Raw genomic sequence first — 25,176 nt, 5'->3', positions numbered from 1 at the left:
CTGGATGACTTAGCTGTCAAAGTACTGACAGCATCAGCATGCCCCTGTACCAGATTGGCTGGCGTACCTGTCTGTAATTGCATTCCAGACACACTGAAGGATGGAATTGTGACAGTACCATCTCTTCTGGGGGACCACTGGGCCACCAGGCTTCCCAGTAAATTTTAATTGGAAGGCCCTGACTAACCGATTGGCATTCACATCTCGAGCTGGGACCTAGGATCTCTCCTCTGGTCTGTATGACCTGCAGTAGATAAGGTATTGGAGGGAATTTTGGACCCATACGAGAATCCACACTAGGGATGAGCGATATTGCCAGATATCGTATCGGAATTCCGATTTCCGATATTGAATAAATATCGGATATCGGAATTTCCGATCTCCGATATCAATGCAAGTAAATGGGAGAAAAAAATCGGAATTACAAAATGACCACTACAGTGCTATATAATGGATAAAATGGAGGGGAAACACCTCAGGATAATGGGGAAGGAGTTTGCAGAGGCAGAGGAGCAAAAAAAATTGCTAGAAAAATGCACAGAGCGAAAGCTGTAGCAGGAAAACATCTTCTTAACAGTGGTGTTTTTTCTTTGGGTTAGGATTAGTTGGGGTAGGGTAAGGGTTAGGGTAAGGGTTAGGGGTTAGGGATAGTTAGGGTTAGTGATTTTACATTATTAAATTAAAACTGCCGGTGGTGGTGTCAATATGCCCTTTGACTGACATGTGTCCGCGTTCAGCTCACCTTGCTTTGCAGGGAGTTTCCAGGAGCACCACGTAGAGGAACAGATACACTCCCTTTAAACCATGCTTAGTCTTCTTCTGCTGATTATATTACTGTTATTCAGTAATTCTATATATTGATATTCTGCTTTTGGTTCATGTACATATGCTCCTACTGCTTCCTAAACCTCTGTCTATGGTTATCCTGCTATTGGCTGGTCGCAGAATTTCCCAAACCCAGAGGAAATACGCAGAAGTAACAGTAGGCACAGGAACTTGAGAGAACCAGCTGGTGAGTCTGGAACTCGTATAGGCAGCAGAAATCAGCATAAGAGCCAATGGAACTAACGGGCACCAGCTGACGTCACCGGAGGCCGATAACTAAGCAGGAGGTAACATGTCCAAGAATGCACTACCAAGGACCAGCAGACGTTACTGGAACTCGGATACCACAAAGGAGGGACCTAAGCCATTGACTGTATTGACTCTACTGAGAACCAGCTGACGTTACTGGAACCCAGATAAGCAGCAGAAGGTAAAAGTGCCAGTGGCTGTACTGGGCAACATCTGACATTACTGTAGCCCGGATACCACAATGTACTAGTGACATAAGCCAAAAGCACTGCCGAGAAGCCCAAAAAAAACACACATAGATGCAAGTTCAAGAGCAAAAAGACAGGAGTCTGGGGACATCTACATCTGTCTTCTTGTCTTGGGTCTTCTGCATCTGTCTTCCTGTCTTGGGTCTTCTGCATCTGTCTTCCTGTCTTGGGTCTACTACCGGAGTAATGTCTTCTCGGCAGAAGGTGCAAGAGCCACATTTGCCCCCGCAACCCGGACACAGTCTTCTTTACTCCGCAGTTGCAGCAGGGGAGGAGGAGGGCCTTCTGGCACTGTCGAGACCAGCCTTGAGCGCCAGGTCCTGGAGTCCACGTAGGGGGCTCCTACACTGCCGACACCACGGATAACCGCAAACTGAGCCGGAATGATGTACGGCAGGGGCGTGGAACAGTGCGGCGGACACAACCGTGGTACGGCGAGCGTTGTCGAAACACAGTTTGGAGCAGGAGGTACCCGTGCCCTTGGACACTCCCGAGAACCAGCTGGCGATGCTGGAACTCGGTTTACCCCTCTGGGGAGGCACCTGTGTCCGCACTTCACTGCCAGGAAACAGCTGGTGCGGCTGGATCCCGCCTCTTGTGCTTCTGCCTATAGGTGTTTGGCATTTTTCATCCTTTTTTTCCACTTTGGTCTAACGAGGTACAGCTGGCGTTACTGTTGCCCAGAAACACAGCATGCTGTGAAAGTGGCAGTCACGGAAATGCGCACTAGCTGGCGGTACTAGAGCCCAGAAACATGGCATGCTGTGAAATCAGCAGTCACGGAAATGAGCACTTGCTGGCGGTACTAGAGCCCAGAAACACTGCATGCTGTGAAATCAGCAGTCACGGAAATGGGCACTAGCTGGCGGTACTAGAGCCCATGGAAAACAGTATGAGGTGAAAAGTCGGTCACAGAACCAGGAGCTAGATGTTGGTAGTAGAGGCCAGAGCACTGGCATAACAGATGACGCTGTGTGCAACATAGGCACATGACAGAGCATGCATACTGCTACCAACCATGCATGTAAACTGTCTACTCTGGCCCAGGGCAGCAAAAGTCACCAGAAATCCAGGCGTGGTTCATTTTTAGGGATGTAAGCCGGTCCACATTTGCAGCGGATAGTCGGGTACGTTGGTCTGTTAGTACATTGCCAGCTGCACTAAAGACACGTTCAGAAATCACACTGGCACCAGGACAAGCCAGGACCTCCAAGGCATACTGGCTAAGCTCGGGCCATGTATCCAACTTGGAGACCTAAAACTTGAAGGGGGCAGATCCATCCTGAAGCACACTGACAGGGGTGGAGAGGTATTGTGCCACCATGTCACGGTAATGTTGCCTCCTAGTGCGTTGCACTGTCTGTGCTGATGGTGCCCGAACTGTTTGCGGGTTCAGAAACCATTGGAACAGGTTGGGTATACTGAACCTGTCAGTAGCAGATGTACTGCTTCTGCTACCGGCTTCTGAACGGATTCCGCTGGGCCCAGAACGCACTGAGGTGCCTGCTAATGCACGCTAGAGTTGAGCGAAACGGGTCGAAAAATTTCAAAAGTCGCCGACTTTTGGCAAAGTCGGGTTTCATGAAACGAAACCCGACCCTAGGATGAGGTCGGCCATGAGGTCGGCGACTTACGCGCCAAAGTCGCGTTTCAAAAGTTTGTTTTGCGCTCTTTTTCAGCCAATCAGGATCCACGGACACTGTGGGCAACGTGATGACATAGGCAGGGGTCACCACCATCTTTCAGAAGGGCATGCAAGTGATTGGCTTGCTTTGGTGGGCGTCACAGGGGGTATAAAAGGGTGTGCACGCCGACCGCCATCTTACTTCTGCCGATCTCAGTATAGGGAGAGGTTGCTGCTGATTCTGTAGGGAGAGCGTTAGGCAGGGAAGAAGACAAAAAAACTGCTTCTGCTGCTAGCGATTTGGCCTGCACAACACACCAGTCACTGTGTGTGCAGTGCAAGGGGAGGCTATATAGTGGTGTATCAGTGGTGTTGGTTGTTGGGCTGCCTTCTAAGGCTTCCTGACATTCCTGCATTGCTGTTTACCCACTGCTCCGCAAACTGCTTTTTTAAAAGCAATCCCAATTTTTTTTTTTTTGTCCTGCTGAGAAGAAAAAAAAAACTGCTTCTGCTGCTAGCAATTTGGCCTGCACAACACACCAGTCACTGTGTGTGCAGTGCAAGGGGAGGCTATATTGTGGTGTATCGTGGTGTTGGTTGTTGGGCTGCCTTTTAAGGCTTCCTGACAGGCTGGCATTGCTGTTTACCCACTGCTCTGCAAACTGCTTTTTTAAAAGCAATCCAATCTCCCTTATCCTCTAGTCACTTTTGTCACAGCTGTGCCATCGAGCCTGTCACATAGCGCTAAGATATTCATTGGTCCTCACACAATCCAAAAGTGTCCAGTGTCCAAAAGTGTGTGCAGAGATTCAAAATCTCCCTTATCCTCTAGTCACTTTTGTCACAGCTGTGCCATCGAGCCTGTCACATAGCGCTCAGATATTCATTGGGCCTCACACAATCCAAAAGTGTCCAGTGTCCAAAAGTGTGTGCAGAGATTCAAAATCTCCCTTATCCTCTAGTCACTTTGGTCACAGCTGTGCCATCGAGCCTGTCACATAGCGCTCAGATATTCATTGGGCCTCACACAATCCAAAAGTGTCCAGTGTCCAAAAGTGGGTGCAGAGATTCAAAATCTCCCTTATCCTCTAGTCACTTTGGTCACAGCTGTGCCATCGAGCCTGTCACATAGCGCTCAGATATTCATTGGGCCTCACACAATCCAAAAGTGTCCAGTGTCCAAAAGTGTGTGCAGAGATTCAAAATCTCCCTTATCCTCTAGTCACTTTTGTCACAGCTGTGCCATCGAGCCTGTCACATAGCGCTCAGATATTCATTGGGCCTCACACAATCCCAAAGTGTCCAGTGTCCAAAAGTGTGTGCAGAGAGTCAAAATCTCCCTTATCCTCTAGTCACTTTGGTTACAGCTGTGCCATTGAGCCTGTCACATAGCGCTCAGATATCAGTGGGCCTCACACAATCCAAAAGTGTCCAGTGTCCACAAGTGTGTGCAGAAATTCAAAATCTCCCCTGTCCTATAGACACCTTGTTTTACATTACTATATAGTTTGTTGGATTTTGTCTACATTTCTACCAAAAATGAGGAAGGCTGGTGGAAGAGGCCGTGGAATTGGGCGGGGGTTGGCAGCTGGTAATGATGGTGTTGGTGGTGGATCTGATGGTAGTGGCAAGAGCAAAATAGGACCGAATGCAGGAGGTGTTGAGCCTGCATCATCGTCTGGCTACATAAGGCCTCGAACGCTTAGTTTTCTAGGAGTTGGCAAACCGCTTTTAAAGCCAGAGCATCAGGAAAAAGTTTTGTCTTACATTGCTGACTCAGCCTCCAGCTCTATCGCCTCCTCTTCTTCAGTTGTAAAAAGTAAAAGCACTGAGTCGTCATTGGAGGCTCATGTTCATGAACCACACCTTTCCTTGTGTCCTTCACCCCAACCAAGATTGAAGGATGACGCAGGCCATACTACTGATTACTCCATGGAGCTGTTTTCACATACCATGCCTGGATTATCAAGTGAAATGGTGAATTACCCAGGCCAAGATGAATCTGACATGGAGTGCACTGATGCACAGCCGCTGATGGATGATTCTGCTGGTACATTCACTCAGAGCACTACATTGTCCTCGCAGTGTACAGAGCCAGATTCTGACCCTGATGAGACTCAGGTGCCCCTTCCCGCACACTATACCACCATACACGGTGACACAGAGGAAGGTGCACATGACATAGAAGAGGAGGTGATGGATGACCCAGTTGTTGACCCAGATTGGCATCCATTGGGGGAAGAGGGTGCTGCTTCCAATAGCTCAGATGAGGAGCATCCACAGCAGACATCGACATCGCAACAGCTGTTATCTGGCAGGCCCGGAGCACTCCAAAGACAGGTTCCAAACATCAAAAGAGTTGCTGGACAGCTTGTCCAGAGGGTCAAAAGATCACAGCGTGCTAGGCCGCAAAATGTCTGCCAAAGTAGGAAGAGTGCAGTGTGGCACTTTTTTGAACAAAATCCTCATGATCAGGCCAAGGTTATCTGTAAGAAGTGCGCAAAGACCTTTAGCCGAGGGAAAAATCTGAAAAATTTGAATACCAGTTGCATGCTTAGACATTTAACCAGCATGCACTTGCAAGCGTGGACACAACACCAAACCTCAAGTGCCACATGTGCAACCGATCACAACGAAGGTAGTCAGCAACGCTACATTGTTTCCCCCACTGTAAGCCCACCGGTTAGCACAGCAGCAAATGTTGAGGTGTCGTTGCAAGGCCACAGCAGTCAGGGAATCCCACTGTTATATCAACGAAAGACTGATTCTAGGCCATCAGAAAGAACACCAACTCCATCACCATCATCAACCCTCTCTCAGTCCGCCCTGTCCACCGCTACTTCCACCATATGCAGCTCTCAAGTCCAGCTCACCCTCCCAGACACTATGAGTAGGTCAAGAAAGTACTCAGTCTCTCATCCGCGTACACTGGGTTTGAACGCCCACATTGCCAAACTAATCTCGTTTGAGATGATGCCCTTTCGGTTGGTGGAAAGCACAGCTTTCCGCGAACTCATGGCCTATGCAGTACCACGCTATGACCTACCCAGTCGCCACTTCTCTCGCAAAGCCATCCCAGCCCTCCACCATCATGTGAAAGACTGCATTGTCCATGCACTCAAGCAGTCAGTGAGCAGAAAGGTGCACCTCCCAACTGATGCATGGTCCAGTCGGCATGGCCAGGGCCGTTACGTGTCCATCACTGCGCACTGGGTTAATGTGGTGGATGCAGGGTCCACAGGGGACAGCGGTGGTGGGACAGTGCTGCCTAGCCCACGGTATAGGAAACAGTTGGCTGTAGTCGTTCGACCCTCCTCCTCCTCCTCCTCCAGAAGCGAAAGCTCGTCCACAGAGCGCAGTCGTACGAGCACTCCATCTGCAGCTGCCACTGTTGCACACGATGTGTCCCCCTATCGAGCAGCTAGTGGAAAGCGTCAGCAGGCTGTGTTGCAGATGATGTGTTTGGGCAACAGACACACCGCCGAGGTGCTGGCCGAGTACTTGAAGCGACAAACTGAGTCATGGCTGGGCAGTGTACATCTTGAGGCAGGCAAGGTAGTTAGTGATAACGGCCGTAATTTTGTGGCAGCCATAGCCCTTTCAAAACTCAGCCATATACCTTGCTTGGCTCACACCTTGAACCTGGTGGTGCAGTGCTTCCTCAAAAATTATCTGGAGTTAACAGCCCTGCTCCAGAAGGTGCGAAGACTGTGCGCGCACATCCGCCGGTCGCCTGTACACTCCGTTCGTATGCAGAAGCTGCAGCGATTGCTCCACCTTCCCAACCACCGCCTCATTATCGACATTGCAACAAGGTGGAACTCCACCCTGCACATGGTGGAGCGGCTGTGCGAGCAGAGGCAGGCCATAATACATTTGTGGGAGGATACACGGCCAGGCACTTTGAGAGCAGACATGGAGTTGACAGGTGTGCAGTGGTCGAAGCTGAAAGACCTCTGTAAAGTCCTTCAGTGTTTTGAGGAATGCACACGGCTGGTAAGCGCAGACGACGCCATCCTAAGCATGAGCATCCCACTTATGCGTCTGCTCATGCAAACTTTGACGCACCTTAAGGAGCAGGCGTCTGCAGCCAATGTTGATGAGGAGGAAGAGGAGGAGGGAATCCTTGATGACATTCAGCCATTGTCTGCTCAGGGACCTCTCCTGGACGAGGTGGAGGAAGAAGAGGAGGAGGAGGATGATGGGGATGATTACTTAGGGGAGGAGGATGCATCTCGTGGGGCAAGTGAAAATGTTGGCGTGGCAAGGTCTGGTACAGGGTTTGTGCGTGACTGGAGGGATGTGGATTTGCCAGAAAGTGCTCCTCCAACCAGCACTCGCAGTGCATCATTGACACCGGGAACATTGGCCCACATGTCAGATTATGCCTTGCAGATCCTAAAAAGGGACCCACGCAATGCCAAAATGATGAACGATGACGACTACTGGTTGGCCAGCATCCTGGATCCACGCTATAAAGGCAAATTACAAAACATCATGCCACAGGAGAACCTTGACCTAATATTGGCTAATAAACAAGCAACTCTGGTAAATCGGTTGCTTGAGGCATTCCCAGCACACAGCAGCGGTGATGGTTCTCACACGAGCCGTACGGGCCGGGGGCAGCTTGGCAGAGGTGTTCGTGGTGCACACAGCAGAAGTGGCGTTGGAGACAGGGGTTTCATGACAATGTTGTGGACTGATTTTTCAAATACCGCTCACACAACTGGTAATACTGCATCGATGGAAAGTGACAGGAGACAGCAGTTGTCAACTATGGTTACAAACTACTTTTCCTCCCATATCGATGTTCTCCCACACAGGTCATTCCCCTTTGACTATTGGGCCGCTAAACTGGACACCTGGCCTGAATTGGCACAATATGCCTTACAGGAGCTCGCTTGCCCAGCTGCAAGTGTGCTATCGGAAAGAGTCTTCAGTGCAGCTGGATCAATCCTGACAGAAAAAAGGACCCGTCTGTCAACCCAAAATGTGGATGATCTAACCTTCATTAAAATGAACCACGCATGGGTTTCCAAGGATTTTGTCCCACCTTCCTCTGATGACACATAGGGTGACAGAAAAATGGCTTGCTTTGGTCCACCTCTTCCTGGGACTTGACCTATTTCACCTTTTGCATCAGCTGAATGTCCAACATCAACATATGCCACTTTCTAAAACTCCCTAACTGTGCTGCCTCCCCCCCCCCCATGGCCGGGGTCACCACCTAGCGCACGACACCGTGCGAGTGCCGTTGCCCTGGACAGGTGGGTAGGCCGACTCTTGGGCGCGGGCACTGGTACAGGGTCCTTCATAGTGCAATCAAGTGTCTCTGACGGTGGTGGTGCACACCCGCCGTCAGACACACCGCCGTACTATGAGGGGCCCAGTGCCAGTACCGACGCCCACGAGTGGGCCCCCCTTGCTTGGGCAGGGCCCCAGCATTTGCAATCTTTACCTCTCCCTGCTCCTCCGCTGTGTAGTCTGGGCCGTCAAATCCATACTGTGCCTGACACCGTCTGAGCCTGCCTCCTGAGACATATATTTTGAATGTGTACGCTATCCATACATGTTATCCGGGGAAACGGTACCCTTTCTAACCTTTGTGCAATCACGTGCAATTCATACTGGGCCTAACACCGTCTGAGCCTGCCTCCTGAGACATATATTTTGAATGTGTACGCTATCCATACATGTTATCCGGGGATACGGTACCCTTTCTAACCTTTGTGCAATCCATACTGGGCCTAACACCGTCTGAGCCTGCCTCCTGAGACATATATTTTGAATGTGTACGCTATCCATACATGTTATCCGGGGAAACGGTACCCTTTCTAACCTTTGTGCAATCACGTGCAATCCATACTTGGCCTAACACCGTCTGAGCCTGCCTCCTGAGACATATATTTTGAATGTGTACGCTATCCATACATGTTATCCGGGGATACGGTACCCTTTCTAACCTTTGTGCAATCCATACTGGGCCTAACACCGTCTGAGCCTGCCTCCTGAGACATATATTTTGAATGTGTACGCTATCCATACATGTTATCCGGGGATACGGTACCCTTTCTCACCTTTGTGCAATCACGTGCAATCCATACTGGGCCTAACACCGTCTGAGCCTGCCTCCTGAGACATATATTTTGAATGTGTACGCTATCCATAAATGTTATCCGGGGATACGGTACCCTTTCTAACCTTTGTGCAATCACGTGTAATCCATACTGGGCGTGAGAACGGCTGGCGAGCTGTTAAGCAAGCTACAGCACCTGTGGTTTGCACACGTAAGTTTTTCATTTTTTCAGGAATGACGGTTAGGCCTAATTCCAGAACTGCGGTTGACCTGCACTTACTGGGAAATCATTGTTCGCGGGTAATAATTGTAATCAGTGATCCCCATCACTAACGTTGTTCAGCGGGTTATCTGCACCTGTAAGCGACAAACGCTGGCCTTTTCAGTGTAGCGCACATGCAGCCACGGACATGTAAGGGCATGACACACCAGTTATTGGCCAATCTCATGTGCCAGAGCCTCACGTGTCCCTCTAGTAAGCCGGACTCGGACCGCGGGGCATGACGGAGTCTTATTCGTTAACGGAATTAAGCTTGCAATGTGTGCATCTGTTCTGTAGCTGGCATGGTTGAGGTTTCCCAGGTGGAGTCGAATTTAACCGTAGGCTCCACTCCTGGTGGTGCCCTTCTGGACATTCCTTTAAGGTTCAGCTTTGCAACCATACTGCCCACGTAAAACAAACACTTTGCCTTCATGAACGCTGTTTGGAGGGTCATGACTCGTGGGAATAACGCCGCCCAATCAGTTAACCTGCTAGAGAGATCCTTCGTTGCTCCCAAGCATGACATCACACTCCCTAGGAAGAAGGTAATGCCACTGTGGCGACCGTACTCCTGGGGGCGACACAAGTGCACTGATGCCCAGCCACTGCTCGATGAATCTGCTGGTACATTGACCCAGACCACTACATTCCCCTCGCACGCTACATGACCTGAATCTGACCCTGATGAAACTCAGGTTACCCTTCCCATATACAGTTCCATCTTACACGGTGACAAAGAGGAAGCTGCAGATGAAAGTGCAGGTTCAGCCCACCCGCCATCAGACACACCACCGTACTATCAGGGGCCCTGTGCCAGTGCCGTCGCCAACGAGTGGGCCCCCCCCTGCTTGCTCAGGATCACAGCACTTGCAAAGTTGAAATACTGTGCAGTGAGATGGAAGATGGGGACGACGAGGAATGCAGACAAGTACAGGGATTCCCTAGCGAGGAGACTTATTTGATTGTTTTCAATGTTGGGACAGCAATTTTTGGGGAGCACTATACTCTGGAGAATGATAGATGGGGCCCACCATACACTGGAACATTCCAAAGGTGGACATCAGACACTGGAGCAGCATTTACAGGGCCCATTATACACTAGAGCATTAGAAATGGGGCCCATTATGTTTGGAGCATTATTTGGGCCCATAAGACAGTGGAGCTTCATCCATGGGGACCAACATATTCTGTAGCATTATGTGGAGCTCATCATATACTGTTTCAAACATTATATGGGACCAATGATTCTGTATGGAGAAATAGATGGGCCTCGTCATGAGATGTAAAAAGTGAGGTATTTTTCATTGTACTATACCGCTATTTCTCTGCCGTCTCGGAGCATGATGAGTTGTGGTATGTGTTAAAGGGGCGCTCTTTCGCCCAGGGCACATGAAAACCTGCAGCCAGCCCTCCCCCCCACAACTTTAGCCAAATAACCCCCATTTTTCAGTGCGTAACTTGTATTATGAAGTTAATTAAGGTTGACAAGCTTAAGTAAGAAGAATTGATGCTTTTGGCATTCAAATGGGCACTGTAGATGTGTTTCCTGTCCTCCTCTCACTGCCGACTTTTATTCCCCATTGACTTACATTGGGTTTCGTGTTTCGGGACGACCCCGACTTTTCCCTATAATCGGACGATCTTGCTCGACCCGACTTTTGGTAAAGTCGGGTTTCACGAAACGAAACGCGACCCTAAAAAACCAAAAGTCGCTCAACTCTAATGCACGCGCATCACTGCTATGCGGTGGAAAAGAGTACATGAGTGAATTAACCAGTGCATCTTGGTACTCCTGCATTTTGCGCGCCCGGTTCAACGGTGTAATTAGGCTTTGAAGGCTGTCCCGGTAACGTGGATCTAAGAGGGTGGCCACCCAGTAGTCATTTGTGTGGAGAATACGAGCCACGCGTGGGTCGTTTCTCAGACACTGCAGCATGAAGTCACTCGTGTTGAAGACTGCCAACTGGCCATGCATCGCTGTCACCAGCTGGAGGAATGTGCTCTGGCTGCTCTGCATCACCCCATCCATGCTCTATCTGGTGACTACTAGTAGAGCGCTGTGTACTTTCCTCCTCTGGCTCATCTTCATAGTCCTCCTCATCCTCCTCGCTTGCTGTGTCCTGCCTGGACCTTTGTGAGGCACCCACAGAGCTTTTTACCAACTGGGCCGATGAAGATTGCCTGGTTGGTCCAAGTGTCTCATCATACTCCTCCTCCTCCAGAGAAACCTCATCCCTTAGTCCTTTAAGTGATGACTTTATAAGGCATATAAGGGGAATAGTCAGGCTGAGTAGGGCAGCATCCGCGCTCACCATCAGAGTGGAGTCCTCGAAGCACTTCAAAATGGTGCATATGTCCTTCATGGATGCCCACTCTGTGGTTTTAAAGTGGGAGGGCTGAGATGTGTGTTGCCTACTTTGTGCCTGCTGCAGCTGCAACTCCATAATTGCAGGTTGCTGCGCACACAACCTCCGCAGCATATGCAAAGTCGAATTCTACCTGGTGGGGAGGTCAACAATGATGCGGTGCTCGGGCAGGCCCAATGTGCGCTGCATGGCTGAAAGGCGCGATGCAGCCATGCTTGAACGCCACAAATGAGAGCACTCGTATCTGACTTTGAGCAGCAGCTCCTCAAGGTCAGGATAGTTCCTAAGAAAACTCTGCACCACCAAGTTTAGGACATGGGCAAGGCATGGAATGTGAGTCAGACCACCTAGGCCCAAAGCCGCGACCAGGTTTCAGCCATTGTCACACACCACCATACCTGGCTGGAGGTTGAGAGGCGCAAGCCACATGTCGCTCTGCTCCTTGAGCGTGTTCCACAGCTCGGTTGCGGTGTGGCTAACATCACCCAGATAAGCCAATTTCAACACGGCCTGTTGATGTTTGGCAGATGCAGTGCTGAAATCGGTTGTTGTGGTACATCTGGATGCAGGCGAGTCTGACGAGGAGTATGAGGAGGAGTCAATTTGTACGGAGGAGAGGCCTGCAATCCGTGGAGTTGGCAGGACCCACGCACTTGCACTGTCTACTTCAGTTCCAGGCTCAACTACATTTACCCAATGGGCGGTGATGGAAATGTAGCGTCCCTGGCCATGCTGACTGGTCCACGCGTCAGTGGTCAGGTGGACCTTGCTACTAACTGCATTTTGTAGCGCATGCTTAATTTTACGCTCCACATGCTGTTGCAGGGTGGGGACGGCTTGCCTGCTGAAGTAGAAGCGGCTGGGAACGCTGTATTGTGGGATTGCAAACTAACATATCGATTAAGGCTTGCTTACTCACCAGCCAGAATGGTAGCATTTCCACTGCAACAGTTTGGCAATGCGAGAATTCATGCCCTGTGCTCGTGGGTGGTTTGCCGAGTACGGGCACCTTTTCTCCCACACCTGTGTGACAGATGGCTGCACACTGGATTGGGAGTGTGTGGATGCCAGCGATTGGGATGCTGATGCTGACGAAGTACAGACAGTGTGCCGCCGCACAACACTGCCTGCAGATGCACCCTGGCATTCTGGCGAGGAAGCGGGAGCAGCTGTTTGTGAGCTGGAGTAAGAGGTGGCCACTGTGGCTGAAGAGGTGGAAGGTGGGGCACCAGCTGCAGGTGGCGAATCATCTTGGGTGTGATGCTGCCACTCCACAGGGTGCCTCTTCCTGACATGCGTCAACATATTGGTGGTATTAAGGTTGCTGACGTTCTTCCCTCTCCGCACAGTTTGTCGACAAAGCTTGCATCTGACTACTGTAACATCATCTGCAACTTGGTCGAAAAGGCCCATGCACCACAACTCTTGGGCGCACCCCTTGTGTTCTTTAAAAGAGCCCTGCTCCTAACGGGTGCTGAAGTTGAGGGAGCCGACAACCAATTTTTCCTTCTTCCTCTCCCACGTGGACGGCCACGCTGCGCCACACCTGCAAGCTCTTCCTCTGAGCTATCCCCACTTGCTTGCTGCCCCTCAGCATGCCATGATGGGACAAGGACCTCCTCATCCAGTACACTTTCGTCAGCAGAAACTGGCAGCTGAGTTTCATCATCATCTGCTGACTGGGGTCTGGTCACTGTGGGCACTGGCCCACCCTCCACTTCTTCCTCAGACGGACACAGTGGTTGCGCATCTGTGCACACTACCTCTTCAGCTGCAGGAGTGCTGTCTGGATGGCACACAGATTCCAAGCCAACAGATTCTGAGAAGAGTATTAAGGTTGGCTCCTGGCCCTCTGAATGTCTGGGCAATTTAGTGGGCGGTGAAGAAGCACATGGGTGCTGCTCTTCAGTGACCTGACCCGATGTGGTGGAGAGGTCCTGGGAGGATGCTGTGCTCATTGAGGTGGATTCCTCAGCTGCCATCCAACCAACAACGGTTTCTACTTGATCCTCTCTTATCAGCCTATGGCTCTGCGCTCCTAACAAGCTGCGAATAAATGACTGCTGCCGGGTGAAAGTAGGTGCTGAGTGACTTGGGCCTGCTGCTTGCTCTGGATGTGCACCATGTCTAGCTGCTGATGCACCTCTTCCGCGGCCGCCGCGGGGACGTCCCTTACTCCCTGCCTTCTTCATCTCTATCGATGGATTCAGAATAGCAAGAAAGTAATTATTAGGAATTAGTGTGCTTATTCCTGTAGGACTATAAACAGGTATAAGAAACACTAATGGTACTGTATGATGATGGTGTGTCTGCTACACTTTATTTGAATCTAGTGTGGCCTACACAAAGAGCAACGTGTGGTTGTGGTATTGATGTACAAGTTACGGTCGGATGTCACAGCGCAGTAAATGACACTGCTGTGATACCCAAAAAAAGGATTCTCCGGGACTGGGCCAGGTGCTGTGTGGCACCAGCCACAGAGGTTGTTTGGGTGCCTCACAGCACAATCCCTATATAGTGTATAACTTTTAGGAAAAAATAGGGGAAGGGGATTTAAGGGATGAAAAGAAAAGGCAGTGAGACACACACCACACAGTGCTGCAGCAAGAGGAGCTGCAGCAGCTGCAGTGAATGTGCTCTGCACTGTCTCACTTATCACCTCACTGAGAGCCTGCACAGCACAAAAAATGAAATTGTGCGGGGTCAGTGAGGAAAAAGACTGCTTCTGTAACACACAGGGGCTGCTACAGTCTCTGAAAAACAATTTGTATCGCTATAAAATCCAAGATCTCTCCCTATCTCCAACAGCAATCTATCCCTATCTGCTTTCACAGTAGAGTGAGGCTAAAATGGCAGGCGCAGCCTTTTATACTGCCTGATCACACCATCCAGCCAGCCAATCGCAGCGCAGCCCCTAGCTAGCAAGTTTGGATGCCTCCTACCAAGCTTAGGGGAGTTACACAATTTTGTCAGCAATTCTTCAGCTCCTGATTGGCTCCACGGAGCGCTCAGAGGCTGAAGGATTATGGCATTTCCGATATGAAAAAAATATCGGAATCGGAATTCCGATATCGCAAATATCGGGCCGATTTCCGATATTTCAATATCGGAAAGCTCATCCCTATCCACAACCCTCTGAACCTCATACTGCAAGCCACCATTAATCAAAACCAGAGGATGCAGGGGATGAGGGAGACAATGCCTAAGGTACAATCTATCTTAATAGGTTTTTATGAAACATGTTCGGTATGCAAAGGGATGGAGGAAGCTTTAATCTAAATGCCACTGGATTGACCACCTCATATGGACCAATAAACTTTGGACCCCGATGGTACTTTAAGTTCAATGTTCCAACATGACAACCAAACCTAATCCCCAAGCTTAAAAACAGGACCCTCCGATTGTCTTTTATCGACCTCCCGTTTTTAGTGAATCTGAGCAATATTGTTTTGAACCTCTCTCCAGACATCCCCAAGTCTCTGTATGGCAACCTCCACCCAAGGACACTCGGAACTAATCCTAAAGAATTCAGCAAAATGGTGATGAAAACAAAGATTGCAGAAAAGCAGTGAGGATCCAGCAGACTGATTTACTCAATTGTATCCTGAGTTTACTACAAAAAGCTCTCCAGAATTTAGAGACAAATTGTACTCCCCTATGACAAACACTTTTAAGAGGGATCCCATGTAACTTTACAATAGGAGAAATTAATGACCCTGAGAGTGTCTCTGTATTAGGTAATCTTGGTAAGGGAACAAAATTGGCTTGTTTGCTGATTCGGTCAAATACCACCCAGACAGCAGTTTTCCCACCAGAAATCAGTGATGAAATACATGGACAAATGAGTTCATGGTCTTTTTGGAATTGGCAATGCCAGCTATGACTGACTTTAGTGCATGCACAGACTTTACAAACAGATACAAAATCTTTACTATCATTATGCATGGACGGCCACCAAAAAAAACGTTCAGGAAAGGCTTTCCATGTAGTAGTAACCAAAGTAACTCCAGGCCTGCGATGCCTGGAAGAAATCTCTGTCTCCTGACTTCATTATAACACCACCCCCCTCATATGCATGTCACAGTACCCTGTGAAGTTGAGTTGTGGCGTCAAAATCCTGCACCTGCCCCAGCACTCACACTGTTCTGGGTACCTTATCTGCTCTTCTATGGTCAGTGTCTTCCTCCTTCTTCTGCGCAAGCGACCGTAAGTTACTGAGCAGTAGTATGCTTTTTCTTTTTCTCGTCTCAACCTTATAAAATCTTGTGAAACACCTATCTAGATAAATTCATTGAGAGGTCTAGTTTCCAAAATAGGGTCACTTGTGGACCCCCGTGTTTAAGCATATAAAGATCTCTCCAAATGTGATATGGTGCCCGCTAATGATTCCAGCTTGTTGCACCTTTTCCACCACTTATGGGTTATTGGCATACTCAAAAGACATTCCACAACAAATTGTGCTTACAGCCCAACACCGTACAGGGTGATTGGGGTTTGCTAGAGAACACCAAGTTTGGCAGATTCGTCTTTGGTGCGCTGTGTTGTTCACTGATGAGAGCAGGTTCACACTGAGCACATGTTCCAGACGTGACTGAGTCTGGAGACGCCAAGGAGAACATTCTGCTGCTTGCAACATACTCCAGCATGACCAGTTTGGCAGTGGGTCAGTAATGATGTGGGGAGACATTTCTTTGTAGGACCGCACAGTCTTCCATGTGCTAGCAAGAGGTACCCTGACTGCCATTAGGTACCAGGATGGTACCAGGATGAGATCCTTAGACCCACTTTGAGAACATATTTAGATGAAGTGGGTCCTGGGTTCCTTCTAATGCATGACAATGCTAGGCCTCATGAAGCTGAAGTGTGTCAGCAGTTCATGCACAATGAAGGCATTAATGCTATGGACTGGCCTGTCCATTCTCCAGACCTGAATCCAATCGAGCACATCTGGGACATCATGTTTCATGCCATCCATCAAAGTCCCATTGAACTACAGACTGTCCAGGAGTTAATTGATGCTTAACTCCAGGTCTGGTAAGAGACCCATCTTGAGAACATCTGCCACCTCATCAGGAGCATGCCTATTCATTGTAGGGAGGTCATACAGGCACGTGGAGGCCACACACACTACTGAGCATCATTTCCTTGTCTTGAGGCAATTCCACTGAAGTTGGATCAGCCTGTAATTTGATTTTCCATTTTGATTTTGAGTATCATTCCAAATCCAGACCTCCATGGGATATTGTCATTTACATTGACCATTTGTATGTTTTATTGTTCTCAATGCATTCCACTATGTAATGAATAAAGATTTTCAACTGTAATATTTCAATCATATCTAGGATGTGGTAATTTAGTGTTCTTTTTATTTTTGAGCAATGTATTTTAGTATAGATCAAGAAAAATATGCCAAAATTGTTTAAAAAATACATTTAACACATAAACCTTATTTACATAATAGGATATTTTCTAGGCTCAGTACATAAAATGAAAAGATTAAAAAGATCTTTACCTACCACGGATATCTGGATATTTCATAAGAAGAAGTAAAGAATAATTCAGGGCTGTGCTGATAGACTCTACCCCAGCAAAGAAAATCTGTAAAGTACTGTACACTAAATTGGTAATCTGGAATTCAGTTTTGGGATTAGTCTTTTCCTGTAAACAAAAAGAACAACATATTTACATGTGTATTTTACTGTAGCCTATTTGTCACATTGAAATTATCATTATCCTTTCATTAAAATTGGATTCCCATTTCAGTGTAGAAGAACTTTCCCAGTCAAGTCATTGAGAACTCAATGATGAGAATAACATTCCCAATTACAGCAGCCAAAGAGAGAGGAACAAATAGGAGAGCGAAAAGAACCAAGTGTGGGCTCCTTTAACCCTTTAACTCCATGTGTCTTCAATCTTCTTGGCACTGAGCTGTGTAATTATAAATCTGCATGACTGATAGGGAAAAGCAGTGAGGGGGTCAAGAGGCAATCCTGTGTGAGGAAAACGGGGTAATTAAAAGAGGTTTCCAGGCTTGGGGTACAAGTCTGTAGTCACTCTATGTGACTTCATACTTGTGAATTATGACAGCACACAGTTTGCACACTGTAAGGATTCTCCAGTGTCGGCGTCAGGAATGGGCGGTCATATGAGCACAAGTATATGATTTGCATACTTCTGGCCACATTGCAACTAGAATTGTCCTGCCTCACTCAAAAAAGTGTATAAGTACACAACTATTGGGTATATGACTGTATATATGTAAATCCAGGGGCAGACATACCGCCGGTTCAGCTGATGCAGCTGCACAGGGGCCCTGAAGGAGAGCGGGCCGGAACAGCTGCTGAAATGTTTTGTTCTTTCATAGAGCCAGGGCAGCATCTCCACTAAGTGGAGAGGAAGAGGGCTGGTACCGGAGTGATTTGCCATCAGAGCGGGCCCTGCACTCAGCAGAAGATGCTGTAAGAGGCCCACTTCCTCTCCTCTTGATGATGCTTCACAGTTCCACATGCAGGGGGCATGGCTAGGTAGAGTATACATTTTAAATAAAATTTGCTTTGATTGCAAACTTCCATAGCGTCGGCCTCTCAGTGCACCCATGCTGCCCTAGTCTGCACAACTCCTCCTCTAGGTTCTCTCTGCTTGTCACATGACTACTGATCCAGCATCCATCCTGTGCAGAGCATGTCTCCTGCAACCTCTGTGTTCCAGACCTCACGGCCTCTTCTCCTGGAGCACAGGGTGAGGGATGGTCGGGAGTTCTATCTGCTGCTGGTTAGTATCCCCAGAGCAGCAGTGACAGGAGTCAGCGTGTCCATAATGACACCAGTGACTTAGTGACTGTGTGCTCGTTGCTTCCTAGTCGGTCCTTGTAAGTGGCTGAAAAACCTGATCCTGCACCGAGCTGCATCACAGTCACTAATTCACTGCTTGTAATCAGTGACCCCAGATGCCTCCTGTCATTACTGCTGCAAGAAATCCAGGCTCAGAGTGGTCCATGAACACATCATTCCTCCCGTGCAGCACTTGTATTGCTGCACATAATATATAGAATTCTGTGTAATATGCACACATAAACAGTATAGTACACAGGTGTATATTATATATGAGTATATTCCACCTGTGTATGGGTCGCTCTCCCAGGGCTGTGGGGTACTCTGTACCGGGCTGGTCTCTCAGAGGGGAATGTCACAGCAGCAGTGGCCCTGGGTGCCCATGTAAAAGGGGTAGAGTGGTGGAATAAAGTTTGAGTGATTCGTGACGCCACCTGTGGTGTTCGGCAAGGGAGGTGTTAAGCCGATGCTGCAGACAGATCCTCCGGGACAGATGGTGTGGTGCAGCAGTGATGTTATAGCCCTCCACAGGTAGGGCTGTAGTCCCAGGGCAGAGTAGATGAAGAGAATAGGGGTTGAGGAAGAGGGTGCAGTGTCGGGCACAGAGATGTAGCAGTGCTGGAGAAGTTGCAGAAAGAAGGCAAGGACACAGCGGAATGTAGTTTCTTTACCTTTACATTGCAAGTGCAGTCCAGAGACCAGATTACAGATGGCACAGGAGCTGATTAGCCTGGAAGCAACTCAGGAATCTCTCTATGCAGATAGGTTGTGTAGTCTCCTTCCTAGTGCTTACTTGAGGTACATGCAGTACTGTGTTACACTGAAGTTCCTCCTTCTTGTTCCCTCTCATATCTACCTCATATGGCAGACAGCTGTAGCCTTCTATCTCTTCTCTTGGCTCTCCCGTTGCTGTTGTGCCTCCGAGTCTTAGGTGGGAATAGAGCATTTACAGCTTCCTATTCCTCTGGTTTCTGTTGCAGGAACTTCAGTATCCATACAACCGTGGAGACCAGGCTCCAGATCATGTGCTCCAGCTGGGAACGAGCTCTCAACTCCGCTCTCTTTCCCAGCTTCTCTCTCCACGTCTACACACTTCGGCCTCCTCACACTAACTCCTCATTTCCCTTCCTGGCCCTCAGAGAGCACTCCTCCCCCAATTCTGGTTCAGAGCTCCCTCTGCTGGCGCGGAGTGGGAACTGTGTTGCATGTTATGGTTAACTGCTAGAGAGACCCTTCATTGCTTCCAAACCTGACATCACCCTCCCTGGAGGAAGGCAATGCCACTGTGGCGACCATACTCCTGGGGGCGCCACATTTACAGTAGATACCGATTCATACTGTGTTTGTATATTAAATATATAGGTATATACTGGCTCATTGATAAAGGTAACCACTGTATGCCCCTTTTGCCTAATGCTAGTCTCAAATAGTCTCCCCACAATATATAAAGCCTCCTAATCTATGTGTGGAGATACTGTAGACAGTTTGTGTAAAGGTAAATATTGAGGTTTTCCCCAGAGGTGGACAAATCACCGGAGTGCCCTATCCTGGCTTCCTTCTTGGGATATAATTTACCCCATCCTGGTTTCCTTTAGTGATGAGCGAGTGTGCTCGTTACTCGAGTTTTCCGAGCATGCTCCGGTATTCTCCGAGTATCTTGGGCATGCTCGTCGATTATGTTTGTGTCTCTGTAGCTGCATGAGGTGTGGCTGCTAGACTGCCTGAATACATGTGGGATTTCCTAACAAACAGGCAATCCCCACATGTGTTCAGGTTGTCTAACAGCCACAAATCATGCAGCTAAAGAGACACAAACATAATCTACGAGCATGCCCAAGATACTCGGAGAATACCCGAGCATGCTCGGAAAACTCGAGTAACGAGCACACTCGCTCATCACTAAAGGAAACCATGATGGGGCACTTTACGTATATCCTAGGAAGGAAACCAGGATGGGGCAAACTATATCCCAAGAAGGAAGCCAGGATGGGGCACATTATATCCCAGGAAGGAGACCAGGATGGGAGACGATATAGCAAGAAGGAGGCCGTTTTGGGGACAATATTATTGTAAAAGGGCGTAGGATGAAGGGCATTATGCCTGCTAGGGGTTAGGATGAGGAACATCATTACACGAGGGGTGAACACGTCTTAATAGGATCTAAAATGATCCAAAGGCACATACATCTGACCATGCAGATGGGGTACCAGGTTCAAATTTTGGTAAGTACCTGATAACATTCTCCCCCACCCCCCAATTCATTAGAAGACCTTGATAACATCTTCTTGCACCCCGTAGTTAATTATGACACAATCAGGGACTTATAATGAATCAGTTTGTGGGAGGTTGGACACAGGACAGAGACTAAGGGTCCCGTTACATTTAGCGATGCACCAGCGATCCCAACAACGATACGACCCGGTCAGGATCGCTCGTGCATCGCTAAATGATCGCTAGTGAGCTGCCAAACAGGCAGATCTCACCAGTGACGTAGCAGCGGTCGGCGGTCGTTACTTACCTGTCAGACACGGTGATGAAGACGTCCTCCTGCCCGCGTCCACACGTCGCTCGTCGGAGCCAGCAGGAAGCCGAGCAGGAAGCCGACGTCGAGAAACGGCCCAGGACGTTCTCGCGCGATCAGCGATAGCCAGCGGGGGAGCCGGTCAGAGGTAAGTGTCACATGTAGCGATATCGCTAGCAATATCGCTGCTGCGTCACAAAATCGGTGATGCTTTAGCGATATTGCTAGCGATATCGCTATGTGTGAAGCCCCCATAAGGCTATGTACACTCATTCAGGATTTGTAGCAGAAAATTCTGCTGTAAATCATGATGTGTTGGCAGTAAAAACGCTGCATAAAATATGTGTTTTTGCCATGTTTTTTTTTTTACATGCGTTTTTATTGCATATTTTTCCCCATTCGTTAGTATGGGTGAAATAATCTGCCAAGAATTGACATTATGCAGATTTTAATCTGCTGCTAATCTGCAAGGAAAAATAAGTAATGTGTGCATAAAATTTCAGAAATCTCATTCACTTTGCTTGTACTGTAAATTTTTTCCACAACAAATCTATGTGGGAAAAAGCAACAAAACACAATGTCTGAACATAGTTTTCAAATGAATTGGGGGAGAGTCACTGAGTGACTGATCAATTTATATTTATCGGGTAGCGGAGATTATAGTAAATGGGAGGCACAGTGCTGGCTAATAAGTTTATATTTTGAATAGTTTGTGGCTAATATATATTAATAGTGTGGTAAAAATTTGTAGTCAGGGGCGTAGTATGGGGGAAACAAATGTATGTATACAATATATGAGACCTTGTTATTTTCTGTGTTGCAGTGATGAGTGTGACAAGATGGGTTGTGGCTAGGAGATGTTGACATGAAGGTCTTACCAGATGGAAAAGAAACATCAGAAATCAGCTCTGTTCTGACAAGATGTCAGCTGTCACTGGATGCAATTTTTTATACTTTATACTGTGTAGCTTGGAGTAATTCTGTTATTTGTAAAACATACTCCCTTAGGTCACATTCTTAAATTTGTGTGAAAAGTCCATGTGCTGCCAATTTTTTTATTGGGCAGTATATGAACTCTGAGTTTCATAGATGCATTCGCATATCCATGAAAATCACATATCTGAGAATGAGATATGCGAGGCTCAGAACATGTCTGTTTCTGGTCCAATTTTAAGGATCAGAATAGGACATAGTCTATGGGTCTGTGTGCTGTCCAAGAAAAAATTCTGTCACTTCACATAGATACAGGAATGTAGCCTTATTATGTATAATACAGTCCCTTATTATACAGTGTACAATCTTGTTATATAGCGTCATCTCTTAGTATATAGGGTACATTCTTTTTATATATTCCTCCATCCTTAATTGCACAATTTTTTCTTTTATTATGTATAACACTGTCTCTTATTATGTAGCATCCTTTCTAGTTATGTATGTTGCCGTCCTTTATTATGTAGCGTCCTCTGTTGTTAGCCTCCTCCAACAGACAGAAAGCTGTATAATGTACCATCAGCAATCATTTCAGTTTATATCTAATAAAAGAGAACGATATGAAATAAAGACCACGGCACTATAAATAACAATGATGTACATAATGAGGGGGCACTGTGTAATAAGAGACGGTGTTACACATAACAATAGAGGGCACTGTATAATAAGGGATGGTGCTATATATAACAAGAGAGGGCACTGTCTAATAAGAGATGGTGTTACACATAGCAAGAGAACAGACTGTGTAATAATGGGTGGCAATATACAGTGGGGGAAAAAATATTTAGTTAGCCACCAATTGTGCAAGTTCTCGTACTTAAAAAGATGAGAGAGGCCTGTAATTGACATCATAGGTAGACCACATCTATGAGAGTCAAAATGAGAAAACAAATCCAGAAAATCACCTTGTCTGATTTGGCAAGATTTATTTTTCAAATTATGGTGGAAAATAAGTATTTGGTCACCTAAAGCATGCAAGATTTCTGGCTCTCACAGAAGACGAGAAATCGACACCCGAGATCTCAATCTGAGCATGCAATGCCCCTGGCACCCATTTTCCCAGAGGCCACCACATTGCAGCAATGGATGTGAGGGGGGCTCAGAGCTGTCACAAAATGCCGGCAGAGCCCCCCACCCCCCGCACCACAGAGAACTGCAGCCATTTTCACCTGCAGCCGAACACCTCCTTATCCCAGCATGTGGCAACACATCACTCTTGCCTCCTCCAGCAGTGACCTTGTGACCCCACTTCACCGCAGTCACCATCCCCGGTAAACAATAAGACACATGGATTATAAGAGGCACCACCATTTTATTAAATTTTTTTCCGATTTTTCGCCTCAAAATTTGGGGTGCGTCTTATAATCAACAAAATATGGTATTTTTTTCCAGTGATACATTAGGAGAGTTCTGTACGGAATTTCCTTTGTATTTACCTTTTCTGTTTTAATGAGAAAAGCATCCACATAACTACGAGGATTAGTCTCATCCAAATTTTTCTTGTTCATGTCAACTCTTTTTTCCACATACTGAATAAGTGTTTTCATACTGGAAAATATTTTGTGATGTCTCCCAGGGATAAATCTCATCATCCAGGGAAACATTTCGTATAACTAAAATAAAAAAAAATATAGAATGATTTACATGATAGTATTAATCATAATTATAGACTGTTAACTTCAAATGATTTATAATAAAGCAACAGATAACTTGCCAAATCATTGTGAAACCAATGAACCAAAAAATGCCCTCTTACCCTGCCTACTTTCCACCTTAAAACATCACTAAGACCTGAGTCTTTACATACCTATTAAATCCTATGGTGATTTTCAAATGTACGTGTGTCCATGTGAACCAAACAAAGACATGTCGCTCTTTTTATGGCAACATGGATGATGAGGGCCAATATAAGTCAATGGGTCTGTGTAAATACGTGCAGCACATAGATGACATCTTTGTGACACATGCCAGAATAAAATACATTCAAGAAATTACTGTTTTTGATGTGTTAAAGATGTGCAAAAATAACATATCTGTGAGATATATAATTAGTGCCTTACGTATGTAGCTTATTGTACATTTTGGGTAAACAGCAAAGGTTAAGCAGACAGGTGAGAGCTAATATTCTCAGGCTGGAAAGTTCCCTGGTTATTGGGCTTTTTCCAACCTAAACTTACCACCCCGCAGATGCCCCAGAAGTGGAGCATCACATGAGATGCTCCAATTCTGGCAATTCGCCTTGGCTCTTCCAGATGCCCTTTTGAGTTGCATGGTATTTTATTTCTTTTTAATAAAGTAGTGAACAAGGGAATGTGTCAGGAGTATTTACTTCAATAATGTAATTTTTTGTGAGATTCTTTTTTTATTAGTGGGCTAGTAATGGGGGTGTCTGATAGACACATCACCATTACTAGCACCATGACTTGATGTCAGATTCGTTTTTGTGCAAATCACAGCTAACATCAACTCCAAGTCCCATTACCAAGGCAATCAGGAAGAACAAAGGTGAAGCGCCAGATTTGGAGCATCTACTATGATCCTCCACTTCTGGGGTGGCTGCAGGCTGGTATTTATAAACTGGAAAGGGCCCAATAACCATGAATTGTCTCAGCCTGATAATATCAGCTCTCAGCTGCCTGCTTTATCGTTGCTGGTTACCAAAAATGGAGGGACCTCAAGTCATATTTTTCACATTTTTTTTTATTTGCTTAATACTGTACAATTTCTGTAGCTACACATGCAATGCACAAACTATATATCTGACGGATATCTATCATCTATTTATTATCTATTATTTAGATATACACATGAATGGCCAACAGAAATCTACATAGTTAAAACGGACTGTCTCATGCATACATGCATAGTTTTTGTTGTGAATATCTGCCATGGACATAATCGTCCTCCTCCAGTTTTCAGACTGCTCTACATTGCTGGGTGCAGAGCTATCACACACTTGGGTGGTGCAACTACACACAGTGGTGCTTCATGTGTGGAAATGGTAAGCGATGCCTTGCCTAGTGTTAAGCCAATGGTGGAAATGTATGCACCCTGCTGTACAGGTGAGTAGGGAGTGGATTGCTATCTATAACTTTGGGCTGGCTGTGTAAGGCCTGATACCAATCCAATCCAGTCCAGTACTGTTTATTGAGTTCCCTTGCATAGTGGTATGGTGAGTGTTTCCT

At 47.2% G+C, this 25,176-nt stretch overlaps 1 protein-coding gene across 1 annotated transcript in view; it reads right to left on the bottom strand.

Annotated features, from left to right (window-relative positions):
* Positions 1-25,176, bottom strand: part of LOC141052005 (cytochrome P450 2G1-like) — a 58,333-nt gene that overhangs the window by 11,776 nt on the left and 21,381 nt on the right. The window contains exons 5-6 of the mRNA XM_073549174.1: positions 23,428-23,604; positions 17,167-17,308 (exon numbers count right to left, since the gene is read on the bottom strand). Of these exons, the coding sequence (XP_073405275.1) occupies positions 17,167-17,308; positions 23,428-23,604 (319 nt within the window). The remainder of the gene's footprint in view (positions 1-17,166; positions 17,309-23,427; positions 23,605-25,176) is intronic.

The sequence above is a fragment of the Dendrobates tinctorius genome, unplaced genomic scaffold (genome assembly GCF_039654945.1).
Source record: "Dendrobates tinctorius isolate UK_male_01 unplaced genomic scaffold, ASM3965494v1 ptg000158l, whole genome shotgun sequence".
NCBI lineage: Eukaryota > Metazoa > Chordata > Amphibia > Anura > Dendrobatidae > Dendrobates > Dendrobates tinctorius.
This window is presented reverse-complemented; position numbering and strand designations above follow the sequence as displayed.